The following is a 16,934-nucleotide window of genomic DNA, read 5'->3' on the forward strand; positions in this document are numbered from 1 at the left end:
GCTCAGGGAACTGCAAGTCTCCTCATCATTGTCCATGCCCCCTGCCCCCAGAGGCACTCAGGACAGAAGCGTTCCCCGGAAAAATTTTAGGAATGCCTCAGAAGTGGGACTTTATTTCAGATCAGTCACCCCCGGGGGTCACTCCCCCAAAACTAGAGCAGCGGCGTTGGTCATGGCCACTAAGGCAGCAGCGCCTCATGCCTCTGCTCTAATTTTCCCCTTTCTCTACACTTTAGACTCAAATTTCAATCTCCATTACCTAATGTTGAGGAGGACAGCCTGGTTGTCACAAACACATTATACCAATAGTCCACTAGCCTATTTTGATCTCAGAAAAGTAAATGTGAACACAGGAAAATGAACAAGTCTACATTAAAAAATGCATATCTCAAATTGCACTAGAGGAATCACAGAGGTCACAAAAGAGTAGCACCAAAAACGAAGCTAGTATTTTGGAAGGTGGAAAAGGTGACCACCATTGAAGAACTTATCCAGAATCCTTTCTCACGGCAAGAGCGGAACATAGAGAGTGAACCAGAGGTTCCCACCTTGAAAATACCTAAGGAGAATGAAGAGAAGGCACAAATTCCCACCACGAGGAGTGGATGAAGAAAACAGCTCAGAAGCCTTAATACGGAATACCGACAAATACAATCACTCCAATAAAGAATTCAGAGATGAAATGTTGAGGATGATTATTGAACTCAAAGAAACGATGGAACCCAGTAGATTAAAGGAAGCCATGAAAGAAACAGTGAAATGGACAGCCAATAAAACCAGGAAGCAATGAAAGCAGAAACAAGACAGCAACAAACATGTGATTAATAAAGGATTCAGGAGATGAAATTAAAAAGAGTGTGCACGCTCAAGAGTAGACTAACCTCCACTGAAAAGAGAATCAGTGAGCTTCAAGACGAGCTGCATAATGCATACAGGCAACAAAATATAATGGAAAAGGACCTCAAAATAGGTCGTGTGAAACAGAGACATAGGGGATGAACTTTAGAGGAATAACATGAGAATCATCAAAGATTCAGAAGAATGGGGAGGCAACCACAATGAAGTATCAACAGTTAAGGACATCATTGCTGAGTATGTCCCAAAGCTGAAGAATGCATACATCCAGATTCAAGGAGCTTGAAAGGTACCTGCTCTAAGAGACTCTAATAAAGAGACTCCAAGATATCATATTCAGAATGACGGATTAGAGACATAATACTGTAAGCAGAAAGACTGAAGAAGGAAATCACATAAAAAGGAGCACCCCTTAGATTTGCAGCATACTTACCAAAGGAAACAGTTCTAGCCCAAAGACAATGGGAGATTATAGTGAAAAAATCATTGAAACTATTGCTTCACCAAGAATACTCTATTCTTCAATGGAATACACTGCAGCTGTTAGAAAGAATGAAGGCACGAAATTTACATACACGTATTTCAACATAGTCAGTATGATGCTAGGTGAAATGAGCCAGAAAGAGAAGGACATACTTAGAAAGACTTCACTCATCTGGGAAATATTAAATAACAGAATGGGACAAAACACCCATGAATAGCGAGATAATTTCAAGGCACTCTGCTCCATGACTTGAAAACAATTTCTTAAAACTGGACAGCTACATGCAAAAAAAAATGGACTCAGACCACCACCTAAGACCATGCACAAAGATCAGATCAATATGGATTAAAGAACCTCAGCATCAGATCTGAATCCATAAGGTTCATTGAAGAGAAGGTCAGCAATATCCTTCACGTTATTGAAAATAAACATATTTTCAAAGGTGATATGCCATAGAACAAGCAAGTGGAAACAGTGATACACTAATGGGACTCTCTTAAACTAAGTAGCCTCTGTGCCTCAAAAGAATCAGTGAGCATAATACAAAGACAGTTTACAGAATGATAAAGGATATTCACCCAATACCCATCTGATAAGGGGTGAATATCAAGGGTATACAAGGCAATTGTTGAAGTCTACAGTAAGAAAACATCCATCCCATCAGAAAGTGGAGTGAAGAAATAAACAGAAACTTTCTCAGAGAAGAAATCTGAAAGGGCAAAAGGCACATGCAAAAATGCTCTTCATCACAAATCATCAGGGAGATACAGATAAAAAAAAGATACCATGTCACAACAGAAAAACTGGCACATATCCAAAAGAACAAAAGCAACCAGTGTGGCATGGATGTAGGTTGAGGGCACTCTCTTTCTCTGCTGGTGGGAATGCTGACTGGTGCAGCCTTGTGGAAAACAATATGGACGTTTCTCAAAAAATCTAGAAACTGAGCTTCCATTTGAGCCCGCAATACCACTTCTGGGAATATATACTGGAGATGCAAAGAATTGCAGTAGAAAGGACATCTGCAGTTGCACATGCATTGCAGAACTCTTTGCAATAGCTGGAAAAAAATCCGAGTGCCCAAGAAGAGATGACTGGTTAAAAAAACAACATTGGTACATCTACACAATGGAATAATATGCATCTGTTCGAAAAGATGAAATAATGAAATTTGCGTATAAGTGGATCGATATGGAGAGTATCATGCTAAGTGAAATCATTCAGAGAGAGAGGGACAGACATAGAATGACTGCTCTCATTTGTGGAATATAATGTAAGAGTGGGTAATAGACCCACCAATCATAATTATCATATTGTCTTGGGATGATAAATTTTAAGACACGATTATGTGTAACAAAGTATATTGTAAGCATTGCATTGTGTGTCTCAAAATGTTTCTCATAAATAATTCAAATGGAATGCGGAAGATTAGAATAATTCAGGGTAGTCTAGTTTTTAAGGTCTAACGAAGTTAAGTCTAAATATGTACATACAAAAATGTGAACAAAACAAGGAACTATGGAAGAATGAATATTGGGGGGAAATAGCTATAGTCAAGTAATACTGTGAATTGATTAAAATGAACAACGCACATTTAATCATTCATGTAGCTGACCTGTTGACTACGTGCAGTTACTAGCTCAAAAAACTCACTAGCAATCTTCCAAAACTGCTTTTATATCAAGTTCTTAAATCTCAGCTATAAACAGAAGGACAAGAAACATTTAAACAATACTGAAGTTTATCAAAAGACAGATAAGAACTTTCAAATCTTATGTCTTTGACAGTTATTAAGAAAATTGAAGTCTTGGCTAAGTTATAAATATGTTTATAGTGCAACATTTGCATAACGAATAATGCTACTAATGATATCTAGAAGATCAGGATAGTTTAAGAAAACAAAACAAAACATAAAAATACAGAGCCAATTATTTTCTTGTAGAACATGTACATTTATGCCTAAATTTTAGCATTTACTGTACCTCCATTAATTAAAAAAATCACTTCCAAAATCGAAGGCAAAGCCACCTATGAATTGGCATATTAGTTTATTTCTCCGTTTTTGAAGATGTCCTTAATTTACTGATGTAGCAAACGAATGTCAGCTCTGATTTCTATGCAAAAGATTAGAAGATAATCTGTTTGGCAATGAACATTAAAAGTTCAATTGCACACGGGCAACATGCTATATATGAAAAATTACTAACTGAAATACAGGTATTAAATACTGAGAAAAGTTAACAGCTTATTATAATTTATTTAACAATCTAGGAAATTCGCAGCGATCAGCCGTTCCAGTGCAATTTCAGGTGCAATTGGGAATTCAGGAATCTCGGTGGAGCTATTAGTATAACGAACCTTGTATGTGATATACACGCACACTGTGGATAGTACATGTGAAGGGATCTCTGTGAAATTGACTTCATTGGTTTCATTTTCAGCAAACTGACCTGGGACACTCAACATGGCTTTTATTGTTCCTGATGTTAACACATGTTCTCTTTTTACAATAAACTCATGGCCATCAGAGGATATTAATTTGACATACATGGCATTAGGGCCTTCACAGCCACCATAGGTTTTCTCTTCTCCATCCATGATGTTCTTAAGAAATTCTACTTCACTCCCAGAGGAAATTTAGGCATTTCTTGTCAGCTGCGCAGCCACCATAACCACCGCACCCTTGCCCGCGTGCCGCCGAGAAGGGACCATAATTTAAATGGTTCTTGGAGGGCTCACTCAGGTTGTTATTTTCCTGCCGTAAATAGACTATAGAGAAACCACGATGGCCACTTGGCATATGCACTGCAAACCATAACACCCCAAAAGAGAGAGAGAGTAAAAGGGAATGTGTTTGCCACAGAGGCAGGTAGGAGAGATTGTGTGGGGGTGGCAGGAGGGATACTGGAAACATTAGTGTTGGAGAATGGGCATTGGTAAAGAGATGAGTACTCGATCATTTTATGACCAAAATGTAATCACGAAGGTCTGTAAATCCGTAACTGAACCTCATGGTGATTCATTAAAAAATAAAAAAATAGAATAGAAAGAAACCAATCTAAGGGAAATATATTTATACAGAAAGATAGATGGACAGACAGACAGGCAGATATGTCCACAAGGCTAAAACTTAACAACATATTACTAATCTCTTATAGAAGTGCTTAATGGCTCCTGTTAAAATTGTATATTCTAGTTTGGGCTATATTGTCCCCTAAATCTAAAAAACCATACAAAGGATTAGTCTATGTTTGCCTGACACAAGTTAACAGCTGGCAGATACTATGTCATCTATACTATCCTTGCTACTATTCTTCTTAACAAACCTGAAGATTACACTGCTAATAGTTGTAACGACCCCATATCCTAAATGAACGGAATGTATCTTCCCCCTAGTTTCTGATATTGTAGTGATCAAGGCAGAGTCCTAGCAGGAAAGCTTGGGTTCCATAACCAGGTAATACAAAAGGAAAAGTGAGATAGTATAGGAGGGAATAAGGCATTTGCCTTGTAGGCAGACAATCCATTTAGACCTCTGTCACTTCATTCATTCTCCTGAGCACTACAAGGGGTCACTCAGAGTACAACGCCAGGAATAGCCCAAGATCATTGTCGGGTATTGGTTCAAACTCCACCCCACCCCAATCCCAATAAAAATAATGGGAAAGCTTGAACAAGTCTCCAGGGCATCTCTGGGCCTCGGGTTTCTTTCTTCTCCATTAAAATGTTAGTCATTCTCATAGGACTTCCTAGGTGTAAAATGCTTCTGTTCTAGGAAATAACATAAATTTCAACAGGAGAGCAATTTACAGGTAGAGCTAGAACAAGGAGTAAGTAGCTGTAAGCAACAAATCCATGTACCAATATCACCAGTCTTCCATAGCTCTGTTTTCACTTTGGGAGAGTGGTTCCCAATACACAAAGTGCCAAAATGTTCCAGCCTTTCAACCACCTAAAGTTGTTTGGACTTTTGGTAACTTACTTGACTGTTGGTAATATTAGCTTGTCTATACTTGAAACTTTAAGTGAATTTTGCTCCTCTCAAATGTTGTCGGAGGGGGCTGGAGTGATAGCACAGCAGATAGGGCGCTTGCCTTGCACGCGCTAAACCCTGGTTCCATTCCCAGCATCCCATCTGGTGCCCTGAGCACCACCAGGAGTTCTTGAGTGCATGAACCAGGAGTAACACCTGTGCATCTCTGGGTGTGACCCAAAAAGAAAAAAAAAAGTTGTCAGAGATTATCAGTCTCACAGATTTTTTTCATCACCCTCTTGTTTCTTACAGAAAATATTCAAAATCCATCTGTATTGGGAACTGCACATTCTCTGAAGCTTCCCCTTCCAGTGGTGATCAATACAGCTTCCCTAACAGGAAGTGTTTGCAAGTACTCCAGTGTATCTACTCCAGCTGGCAGATCTGCTTGGCTGTTGGCCTCAGATTCTGGCATCTCTTTCCAACCACTCCTGGGTAGTGCCGAACTTGACCAACATTCTTGCACAAAAATGCTGTCTGGAATGTCTGGCCAGAACCAGCTATGGTCTGCTTCCTACCCAAGGGTTTTGGAGTGGGATATTGCAGGAAGTACTGAAAAGAAGTCTTAGACGGGAGACATTACTTTGACTATCCTTGACCAAGATACCACTGTCTCTTCCATGTCTATGGCAACTCGCTATGAGAAAAACTTAGATACCAATCACATGGTGTCTCTGTTCCCATCACTTTATGACAGTCTTGTTGATAGGACACCATCTCAGGTTCCAAGTTAGAGTTACAACCTGTAGCTTCCCTACCAGGAAGTAAGTCAGGTTTATTACTATCATCAGGAAACTCCGGGACCTCTACTTTCTGGATTACCTGGTCCCTGCCTGCAATCCAATGACTCTATGACATACAAAGGAGGTCGGGGCTCTGCCCTCCAAGCTTACAGCAATGCATCTCCAGAATTGATTATGGTTCTAAAAGAGGTCCCGCCCCCAAAGAACCGACCACCAGCCTCGACCTCTGGAGTCTACTACTCTGTGTCTGCTCCACCAATCATGGAATCGTGTTATCAAGGTGAGTAAAACTGAGAGAAGGGAATTCTGGGATTCAAAACTTGGGGTCAAATCTGCAACTGAGAAACTTTCCATAGACAGGTGGCATTTTAGTTCAATACATTGATGTTTTAAAATATATGAAACCTGAAGTTAAATAAACTGAGTTTTTGTTTATACTCCCCTTACTCATTTTACAGCACCTTATTTCCACACTCAACATCAGAGCTTTTCATGCAGATTGGAAGGTATGCTAGTATAAAGACCACCTAGGTTTCCTTAAAAGAAAACTTCAGTAGCATACAAGGAATGCCACATTTTCATAGTTGATCAGTCCGCCAGTATAACCACAGTAACAATAAGCTCAATTCCTTAAATTATTGGTTTTGTGATTTCTGAAGACATTTAAGAACACTTATTTCGATGATACCACATTATCTTACCCTTAATTAAATATACAAGATTCTGAATACACAATATAGTCAGAGATCCTGTCCAAAGTTATCAAACCTAGACTTTACCTGAGCACACAATTCATGATGAAGTAGTGCTCCATTCCTTCTTTGATTCCATGATATGAACTTCTGGGTTTTTTTTTCACTAGGGAAAGTGAAGAAATTGATTATATTATGCTAAGTCCTGCATAGCATTTAATAGTTTACAAATCTCTAGCTTGAAAAAAAAAACTTTAGTTTGGGGAAGTCAGAATGTGAGTCATAAACCACAGTGCTCATGGCTTGCACCTTGCTGTGTGCTCAGGGTTCACTTACAAAGGTGCTTAGGCTCTCATATGTGATGCTGAGGATCAAAATAAGTCAGCAGTGCACAGGGCAAGTGGTTTACAACTCCGCTATTCCTCTGTTCCAAGTCTCTTATATTTAAGTACAATTTACACAGAAACTCTTTCAAATACAAACAAACCAACGGCACTGCATAACCAACAGTAAGAAATACAACAGTTACCTCCAATCTTCTAGCTCAGGGCCTTGACCATGATTCTTAGAAGAGTCAGTAACAATGTGTTGCCCTTTGCCGAAAGGTGCTCATTTGTGGCAAAACGAGGGAAGAAGGGGGATCCAAAGCCCGGATCCTCTTCCTCCAGGGTCCTGGATAGTTCAAAGAAGCCCAAATATGTCCAGGCCTCCTTAGCTGTGAAACCATTGTGGCAGGTACTATAAGGGATTGGAAAGGGCTTGAGAAAATTCAGGTCAAAGCTCAGAAACCATGGAGCAGTGCTAAAGAATGCTCGTCTGCATCCCAGTCTTAGCTGCCACAGCCTGGGAAGGCAAAATTGGTACCTTTGCCTTTTCTTACCATGGAGAAGCCGCAAACTCGATGTGTTCCTCGGAAACCACAGTCTCTGGCTTCACATCATCCTGCTGCAGCTTACCCTGCCAGGTCTGGCTCGACCTACTCAGCTCAGTTAACTGTCACCAATTCATCCCGGCCAGCGACTGCATCTTTGTCACGTCCTGATCGACTAGCTCAGCCCATTTCGACCAACCCATCTCCACCAGGGCTTCAGGGGACCTCTCAGGGATTTTCCAAGTTGCCTGGTGCATGCAACCTGCTCCAAACATCGATGTTAATGGAAGTTCACACAAAATCCAACTGTATCAATGGCGTTGGAGGCTGGGCCGTGGGAGAATCCGGACTGGGACATGTGCACCTAGGTCACCACTCCCAGTGCAGTTTGGACCGGCTCTTCTTGAGGCTGGGAAAGCGGTGGTTTTAAGAGATGGTCCTAGGAAAGCTGTGGGGTGATTAAAGAAAGGGAAGGAAATGGGAAAGGACTGGGAGCGGGGCACCAGATGGGCATGATGGGAAAATTGGTGGGTTACATTAAAATGTTTTTTAGTGAAAAACTCTGTACCTTTCATTTAAGGAACAACGGAAGTGGGAAAATAAAATAGGTGAAAAAGAACAGGTCACATACAAGGTCAGAGAGAGCTCAAAGATCTAAAGTCGTTCTGGAGATCCTGCTCGATCTTGGATAGACAGCCTGGTTCTCTCAGCATCATGTGGTGTGACCACAAAACAACCACCAAGTGTTAAACATGCAAAGACAAAAGAAACAAAAATCAAGCTGCAGAACATTGAGTGTGGTGACTCGTTTTTCTTTTGGCGGGCGGTGGGAGACTGTGAAGTGAAGTGTTCCAAGTATTTCCTAAGGGGAAAAGAGTAAGAACACCTTGGCCAGCACAGGGATTAGGGGCACTAAGGGGAGTGTCTGACAGCCTTCTGTAGCTAACATGAAAAAGGTAAGGTGTACTGCATTTACATAATTTAGAGTTTGAAAAGAAGAAAAAATTTGACACAGACCAACAGTTATTCCCAATTTTCCTAGAAGCTTCTAGGCAATGAGTAAAGGAGAGAGAACTTGTACCCTTTTAAAATACACACCTGCATAAGTAATTTTTTGATGGGATCCATCATTTAAGACAAATTTCAGTGGCATTTGCTAAACTTGATAGTTTTGCAACTATTACCATTATTTTATCCATGGGATCGAGCTATAGGACATTTGCCTTGCAAGTGGCCCATATGGGCAACCCGACTTTGATTCCTCCGTCCCTCGTGGAGAGCTCTGCAAGCTACCGAGAGTATCTTCCCTGCAGGGCAAAGCCTGGCACGTTACCCATGATATATTCGATATGCCAAACACAGTAACAATTGTCACAATGGAGACTTTGGTGGGCCAGCTCAAACAAAACAATGAACAACTGGAAGACATTGACAGTGAGATTGACCATTATTTTATGCATAACAGTTTCATCATTTCCAAAATCATTCACTTCACTACCCACTGACCTCTCCATTCTCTCTCTTCTCTGGTTCCTATCAACACTCATCTTTTTTCTTTCTGAATTTTCTTTCTCTAAACCCTTCTCATACATGGATCTTAAGATATGTGACATTTGTGGCAGACATTTTTAAACCCCGATGCTTTCAAAGTTCTTCTGTGCTACAGTATGTCATTACTTCCTCTGACTAATATTCTGGTGTATGGATCTATCCCATTGGAGAGGGTTTCACACTTTATAAAAGCACAGAGCCCTGAAGGTCTCATAAATTGGCTAAAAGAAATATTGATAGTGGTTGTACACATAGTACAGAGGGTAGGGTGCTTGCCTTCAACCCAGTAGGCCTGCTTGACTTCCTGGCACTCCCTATGTCCCCTGAGCCCTCCCATGAGTGACTCCTGAGCACAGAGCCAAGAGGAAGCTCTGAGAACCATCAGGTGTGGCTCCACACCCAAAAAATGAAAGCATTCACACACACATAAGATCTAGTCCCATTCATGTAATTTTAGGTGCTAACAACATCATGGTGTAGACTAGATAATGGCCATTCAAAGAAACCATGAACCCTGCAAATATTCCTTTGTTTAGTAAATCTTGACTGAATAGATGCTATGGCTGGCAATAGAGAGATCTTCTTTATATTCAGGTGAGTCAACAGAATAACACTTGTTCTGACACAATGAAGGAAGTAGATGATGAAGATAGAGGAGAAGGTCATTTGACCTTTGAAGCCAGGATGTGAGTGTATTAACTACCAGGTAATTGATGTCATCAGAATTTAACAGAAAATACAGGCTAAAGATCTTCGAAAGAAGGCATATATCATGAACAACATATTTTTCCCAGTGATCTTTATATGAAATTTTGACTTCTAGGAGTGCAATCTTTTTCTTCTGATGTTTAAGCTAACAGATGATTGGTTACAGCAGTCACAGAAAATATTAACAAAACAGCGAATCAATAACAGAGTAGCCTGTAAAACAATACAGTACTCCAGAAACAAATATTTGAAACCAGTACATATAAAACCTATAAATATTTTTCTATTTCACTCTTAATTAAACAGTACTTGATAATGGAACGTGTGTAGCTATTGGGCAAGTAGCAACATCATGAACCGGGATTTAAATTAAAATAGCCAGTGTCATTCCCTGTCCACATTAATTTTCAAACTATTTTGAGTTTTTATTATAGTGACTCATCCAGGAATGATTCCGTAGTGCAGAGCCAGCAACAATCCCTGAGTATAACCAGGTGTTGCCTCAAACTGAAATAAATTTATCACTGTCACTGTCCTCCCGTTGTTCATCGATTTGCTCGAGTGGGCCCAGTAACATCTCCATTGGAGACTTCGTTGTTACTGTGTTTGGCATATCTAATAAATCACGGGTAGCTTGCTCAGTAGCTTGCCGGGCTCCCTGAGAGAGGCGGAGGAATAATAAATTACTAAATAAATGAATCAGATTTTCTAATTTTTCTATCCTATTATTAGCCATATTGTCCATAACTCAACCACCTCTATTCTCAAAGCCACTCTCCACATGCTGAGACTAACCTCACCCATGAATGAATCTATTCCTGGACCTCTTACACTTTACACCACTAATAGATCAAGAGTAGCACACCACATTTGATGGGGTTTATAATATAAGGCAAGTGGTTGGCTTGCAGTCCAGGGCAGTGTGCCCAGAAATCCAGCTCAGGGAACTGCATGACTCATCACCATTGACCATGCTGCGGTCCCCAAAGCACTAAGGACAGAGGCGTTCACCAGCAAGTTTTAGGACTGCATCAGAAGTGGGACATTTTTCCTGCTCAGGTGCCATTGAGGCTTACTTCCCCAAAAGTAGAGCAGAGACGGTGGGCTTGGTATCCAAGGCAGCAGTGCTGCATGTGGCTGCTGTAATTTCCCCCTTTCTCAACACTGTTGACGCACATCTCAATCTCCATTACCTAATTTTGAGGAGGACAGCATGGCTCTCACACACACATTATGCCAATAGTCCACTAGCCTATTCCCATCTCACCAATAAAAATTGATCACAAGAAACGGAAAAAGTCTAACATTGAAGAACACATATCTGAAACTGCACTAGAGAACTCACAGAAGTCACAAAGGAGCAACACCAAAGAGGAAGGTAGTATTCTAAAGCCGGAAAAGGTGACCACCATAGAAGAACTCATCCAGAATCCTTTCTCACAGCAAGAGGGGAACTTTGAGAGTGAACCGGAGGGTCCCATCTTGAAAATACCAAAGAAGCATGAAGAAAAGGCGCAAATCCACACCATGAAGAGGGCTTAAAGAAAAGATATCAGAAGCCTCAATTTGGAATAGCAACAAATAAAATCTCTCCAATAAAGAATTCTGAGATGAAATGTTGAGGATGTTTCTTGAACTCAAAGAAACTATGGAACAGGTAGTCAGTAAATTAAAGGAAGTCATGAAAGAAACAGTGGAATGGACAGCCAATAAAATCAGGAAGCAATGAAAGCAGAAATAAGAAAGCAACAAAAATGTGTCACTAAAAAAAGATTCAGGAGATGAAATTAAAAACAGAGTGAGCACGTTCAACAGTAGAATAACCACCGCTAAAGACAGAATCAGTGAGCTTCAAGATGAGCTGTATAACACATAAGGCAACAACATATAATGGGAAAGGACCTCAAAACAGCTAGTGTGAATCAGAGACCTAGCGGATGAACTTTAGAGGAACAACATGAGAATCATCAAAAATTCGGAAGAACGGGGAGGCAATGCCAATGAAGTAGCAACAGTTAAGGACATCACTGCTGAGAATTTTCCAAAGCAGGAAAATGCAGACGTCCAGATCCAAGTAGCTTGAAAGGTACCAGCTTAAAAGACCCTAATAAAGAGACTCCGGGACTTATCATATTCAGGATGAAGTATATCACAGATAGAGATATAATACTGCAAGCAGAAAGGTCAAAGAAGGAAATCACATACAAAGGAGCATTCCTTAGATTTGCAGAAAACTTTTCAAAGGAAACCGGCCTAGCCCAAAGAAATGAGGGGATATAGTGAAAAAACTCAATGAAACTAATGCCTCACCAAGAATACTCTATCCATCAATGGGATACACTGCAGCTGTTGAAAGTATGAAGTCATTAAATTGACATCCAAGTAGTTCAACATAGTAAGTATCATGCGACGTGAAATGAGCCAGAAAGAGAGGGACAGACATAGAAAGACTGTACCCATCTGGGGAATGTTAAAGAAAAGAATGGGAGACTAACACCAAAGAATACTTGAGATAAGAACCAGGAGGTCTGCTCCACAGCATGGAACCCAGCAAAACTGGACAGTGACATTTAAAAAAAATGGACTCAGACCTCTACGTAAGACTATGCACAAAAGTCAGATCAAAATGGATTAAAGACCTCAGAATCAGATCTGAATCCGTAAGGTACACTGAAGAGAAGGACAGCAAAATCCTCCACAGCATTGAAAATAAAGTATCATCAAAGGTGAAAGGCCACTGAACAAGCAACTGGAAACAGAGATACATTAATGGGACTGTCCTAAACTAAGTAGCCTCTGTACCTCAAAAAAATCAGTGAGCAGAATACAAAGACAGTTTACAGAATGGGAAAGAATATTCACCCAATACCCATCTGACAAGGGGTGAATATCAAAGCTATATAAAGCACTCGTTGAACTCTACATTAAGAAAACATCCATCCAATCAGAAAATGGGGCAATGAAATAAACAGAAACTTTCTCAGAGGAGAAATCTGAATGGCCAAAAGACACATGAAAATATGCTCTTCCTCACAAATCATCAGGGAGATGCAGATGAAAAAAAGTAATGTATTTAGAAACTAATCTTAAGGGTAATATATTTATACAGATAGATAGTTGGACAGACCAACAGACAGACAGATAGTCACACAAGGCTAAACCCTGAGAACATGTTACTAATCTCTTATAGAAGTACTTACTGGCTCCTGGGTGAAACACAACGGTCTTGACATATTTTCCTCGAAGAAACAATTTTGGATCATTTTCAGTGAATTATTCATAACAAGCAGTGAAAAAGTAATTATTTTGGCTCTGCATTAGGGCATGGTTTTAGGTTTGGGATGTACACATTTGCAATATGGTGGTGAGAAGGTGTAATTGTGGTGTATTGGTGTTTGAATATTAAATGCACACAAATATTGTGAACAACTTTTATAAAAATAAAATTCAATTAAAAAATCTTTTTAAGAGATCAAAGCAACAATTGTGAGTGTGGAAAACTATGAAGAGAAAACAAAGTCAAGACTATCTCAGTGGTTTCTGTATTCAATGATCAGGTGTTCACTAATAGAATTCAGCATGGTCCCCAAGGCTCATGCTGAAAACTGAAAGCTGAAAGCCCCAAAGGTGCCATGTGGAGAGAGGGATCATGTGAGTCCAGCACTAAGCCAGAGGTTTAGGGCTGTGATCATAAGAAAACAGTTGGTTGTCAAAAAATGAAACTGTATAGAGCAAGACCACTTAAGATCATGTTTGAATCAGTGCGGACTTATAATATTGAGTATCAAATAGTGGAATATTCTGCTATTCACAGTTCTCACAATTCAGTCCATAAACCACAAGGAATATTATCTTGCACATAGCACCGAAGCACTGTCCTCCAATTGTTCATCGATTTGCTCAAGCAGGCCAGGTAATGTCTCCCTTTTGAGACTTGTTCTTATTGTGTTTGGCATATTGAATACCGCACGGTAGCTTGCCTTGCTTTCCTGTGCGGAAAATATACTCTCGGTAGCTTTCTGGGCTCTCTGAGAGGGGTGGAAGAATCGAACTCAGCTCGGCCAGGCTGAGAAAATAAATTTACTATATTTAAATACAGTAATACTTTATCCAGAGCAATAGTAAAGCAGATAGGTATTTGGCTTGGTCAGGGACCTATCCAGGTTCTATCTAAGGCTGCCCATATTTTTCTACAAGCACTGCCAGACATAATTACTGAGTGTCGAGCCAGGAGTCACCTCTGAGAAATTTCGGGTCCCCTGCAGATAGTAAGACCTTATGAAGTACCCACTGTATTCAAGCCACTGTTTTAATCACATTAAGAGGCATTAAGTTGATAATATTTTCTTAGTAATGATCTAGCATCAAAGATAAGATCAAAGAGATAATATGTGGGAAATTGTCTGCCATGAAAACAGGGGGAGGGACAGAAAGGGGCGGTATACTGGGGAGATTGGTGGTGGGGAATGTACACTGGTGGAGGGATGGGTGTTTGAACATTGTATGTTTGTAACTCAAACATGAGTGCTTGTAACTGTATCTCACGGTGAGATACAGTAAAATAAAATTTAAAAAATGTAAAGATTCAATCAAGAGAACTCTCAAAAAAAGGAGATAAGAAAATAAATAAAAATGATTCAAAATCTATTTAGAGTCCCATCCCTTCCCCGCCCCAATAGACCTATCCCCAGCAGACAAAAACCTCCAGAACTTGAAAGCCATGATCATGGCCGCTATTGGCAATTGAGGACTAGCCTCATCTATGTGTCATATGCAGAAAAACTCGGGTATGTGGGACTTCTGACTGAAAACTCCAGGTTCCATGAAATCAGAGAATGGGTAATCTCTCCCAAACTCTCCATGTTCTCAGCAGCTTGGCAGTCACACCCACAAATCACCTCTGGTGCCATAAAATCTCATCAATGGTCGTGAACCAGAGACTCAATAATGAATCTCTCAGAAAAGAGCGCAGAACATTACACCATAGACATGGCCCTAGACCCCATGCCAGCCTGTTTTATTCAGGGCATCCCAGAGGGGAGTGGGGTGGTCCAATGGAGCCAGCCCCAGCAGCCGGAAATTTCTTCCTTCCTTCCTTCCTTCCTTCCTTCCTTCCTTCCTTCCTTCCTTCCTTCCTTTTTTCCTTCCTTCCTTTCTTTTTCCTTCCTTTATTTGTTCCCTTATTCCTTTCTACTTTCCATCATTCTTTCCTTCCATCCATGTTTCTTTCCTTAAATATGCCTTAATTTCTTCTTTCTTTCTCTCTTTCTTCTTCTCAGTCTTCCTTTCTTTCTTCCTTTATCTAATTAGGGATAAGCAAATACTTTCTAATAAAAAAGTACATCTAGTCAATTGGTTACTCTTTGAGCATCTGCCTCTGCCTCTATTCATCTCTGCATTTGTAGTATGAAATCTGTCCCTGGCCACTTGGGTGATCCTTCCCCAGCAAAGTTCCTGATTCTGTCTTTGCAATGACTCCTACTGGCTCATCTTTTTTTCACTTCTAAAATATATTTCTGCTTCATCACTGAGGAATAACGTAGGGCTTAATATATTAATATTCCCTGTGACTGACCCTGGTTATATCTCCAGCACAACATAGAGTCCCATTAGCAACACCAGGAGTCACTCCTAAGCACAGAGACAGGAGTACTTGAGTATCACTGGGGCTATCCCAAATCCTCTCACTCTACACACACACACACACACACACACACACACACACACACATACACACACACACTTCCTGGGCTGGATTGATAGTACAGTGTGTAGGGTGCTTGCGATGTGTGAAGACAACCCTCAAGGGTTCAAGGGAACATGCATATTGGGATGGAAGGGATTGAATCCAGGTCGACCATGTGCAAGGCAAGTGCGTTTCCCACTGGATTATCACTTTGATACAGATGACGACACTATGATAAATTACAACTGACTTTAAGTATTTATTGTGCCCTTCCTGATTCTTTTTATAGGTTCCCAAATATCCCATACTACTTGCGATTTTCTAATAAATGGTATAATTTTTTGATCACAATAATTGGTTATAATATTGGGTGTAAATTGTTTCTCATCTGCCAAATCTAATTGTCACTTTGAATCTCCATTCAGCAGCGGTCACTCACAGAGAGTGAGACAAACACATAAGTAGACAAACAAGCGGATTGATCTAGCTTTAGGGTCACCTGTGCAGCTAACAGTAGACTCATGGCATGTCAGTATAATGCAATATTGCTCCCCCAACCCCAGCAGATCGCAACAGGTGAGCCAATGTTGTAGTTGACAGAGACATCAAGGACAGTTAGGAAGTATATAAACATATCACAGGGACCTGGAGAGCAGAGGCTAGTGTAGTTCACAGAGAACCAGTAAGCATGAGTAAAATTCAAAGTTGTTTGCGCAGGAGAGAGAATTCAGTGGGCAGGGTATCTATCTTGCACCCATTCTACCGAGCTCCTCCAGGAGTGATCCCTGAGTGCGGAGCCAGGAGCAAGCCCTGAGAATGGCTAGGGGAGGACCCAAAATTAAAATAAATGAATAAAAGATTGTGAAATTTGTTTATTCTAGTTTTGGCTATATTGTCCCCTAAATCTAAAAGACCCTACAAAGTATTAGTCTATATTATCCTGACAAAAGTTTACAGCTGGCAGATACTGTGTCATCTATTCTATCCTTGCCTAATATTCTTTTCTGGGTGCATGTTTCCTAGCATAACTCCCTAAACTTAGGGGTTTTTGCTAAGGGAAGATTTCTCATAATAATCAATCATTTTCTACTCCTAAAGTAAGTAATAATGTGTATCATAAAGCATTAACGTAAAATTTATTTTTTATTAATCACTTAATCACTTAACTTCCCGTTAGTCGTCGATTTGCTCGAGCGGGTGCCAGTAACGTCTCCATTTGTCCCTGTCGTGTGCTAGTGTAGCCCAATGGCATCTGTTCGCTCCGGGAACATGAAGGGCCTCAAACCGATCATTCATGATCTTGACGAAGAA

General features: G+C 40.4%; 1 protein-coding gene across 1 annotated transcript; it reads right to left on the reverse strand.

Annotated features, from left to right (window-relative positions):
* Positions 1 to 3,598: 3,598 nt before the first annotated feature.
* On the reverse strand, positions 3,599 to 3,974 carry LOC130021419 (elongin-C-like). Its single transcript, XM_056112192.1, has one exon. The coding sequence runs from the start codon at positions 3,935 to 3,937 to the stop codon at positions 3,599 to 3,601; it is 339 nt and encodes a 112-aa protein (XP_055968167.1). The 5' UTR covers positions 3,938 to 3,974.
* Between the last annotated feature and the right edge of the window lie 12,960 nt (positions 3,975 to 16,934).

This window comes from Sorex fumeus, unplaced genomic scaffold (assembly GCF_029834395.1).
Source record: "Sorex fumeus unplaced genomic scaffold, SorFum_2.1 ptg000015l, whole genome shotgun sequence".
Classification (NCBI taxonomy): domain Eukaryota; kingdom Metazoa; phylum Chordata; class Mammalia; order Eulipotyphla; family Soricidae; genus Sorex; species Sorex fumeus.

Bases quoted from the DNA above. Each gene is read 5' to 3' on its own strand.
- LOC130021419 (XM_056112192.1), bottom strand. From the start codon at position 3,937: ATGGATGGAGAAGAGAAAACCTATGGTGGCTGTGAAGGCCCTAATGCC.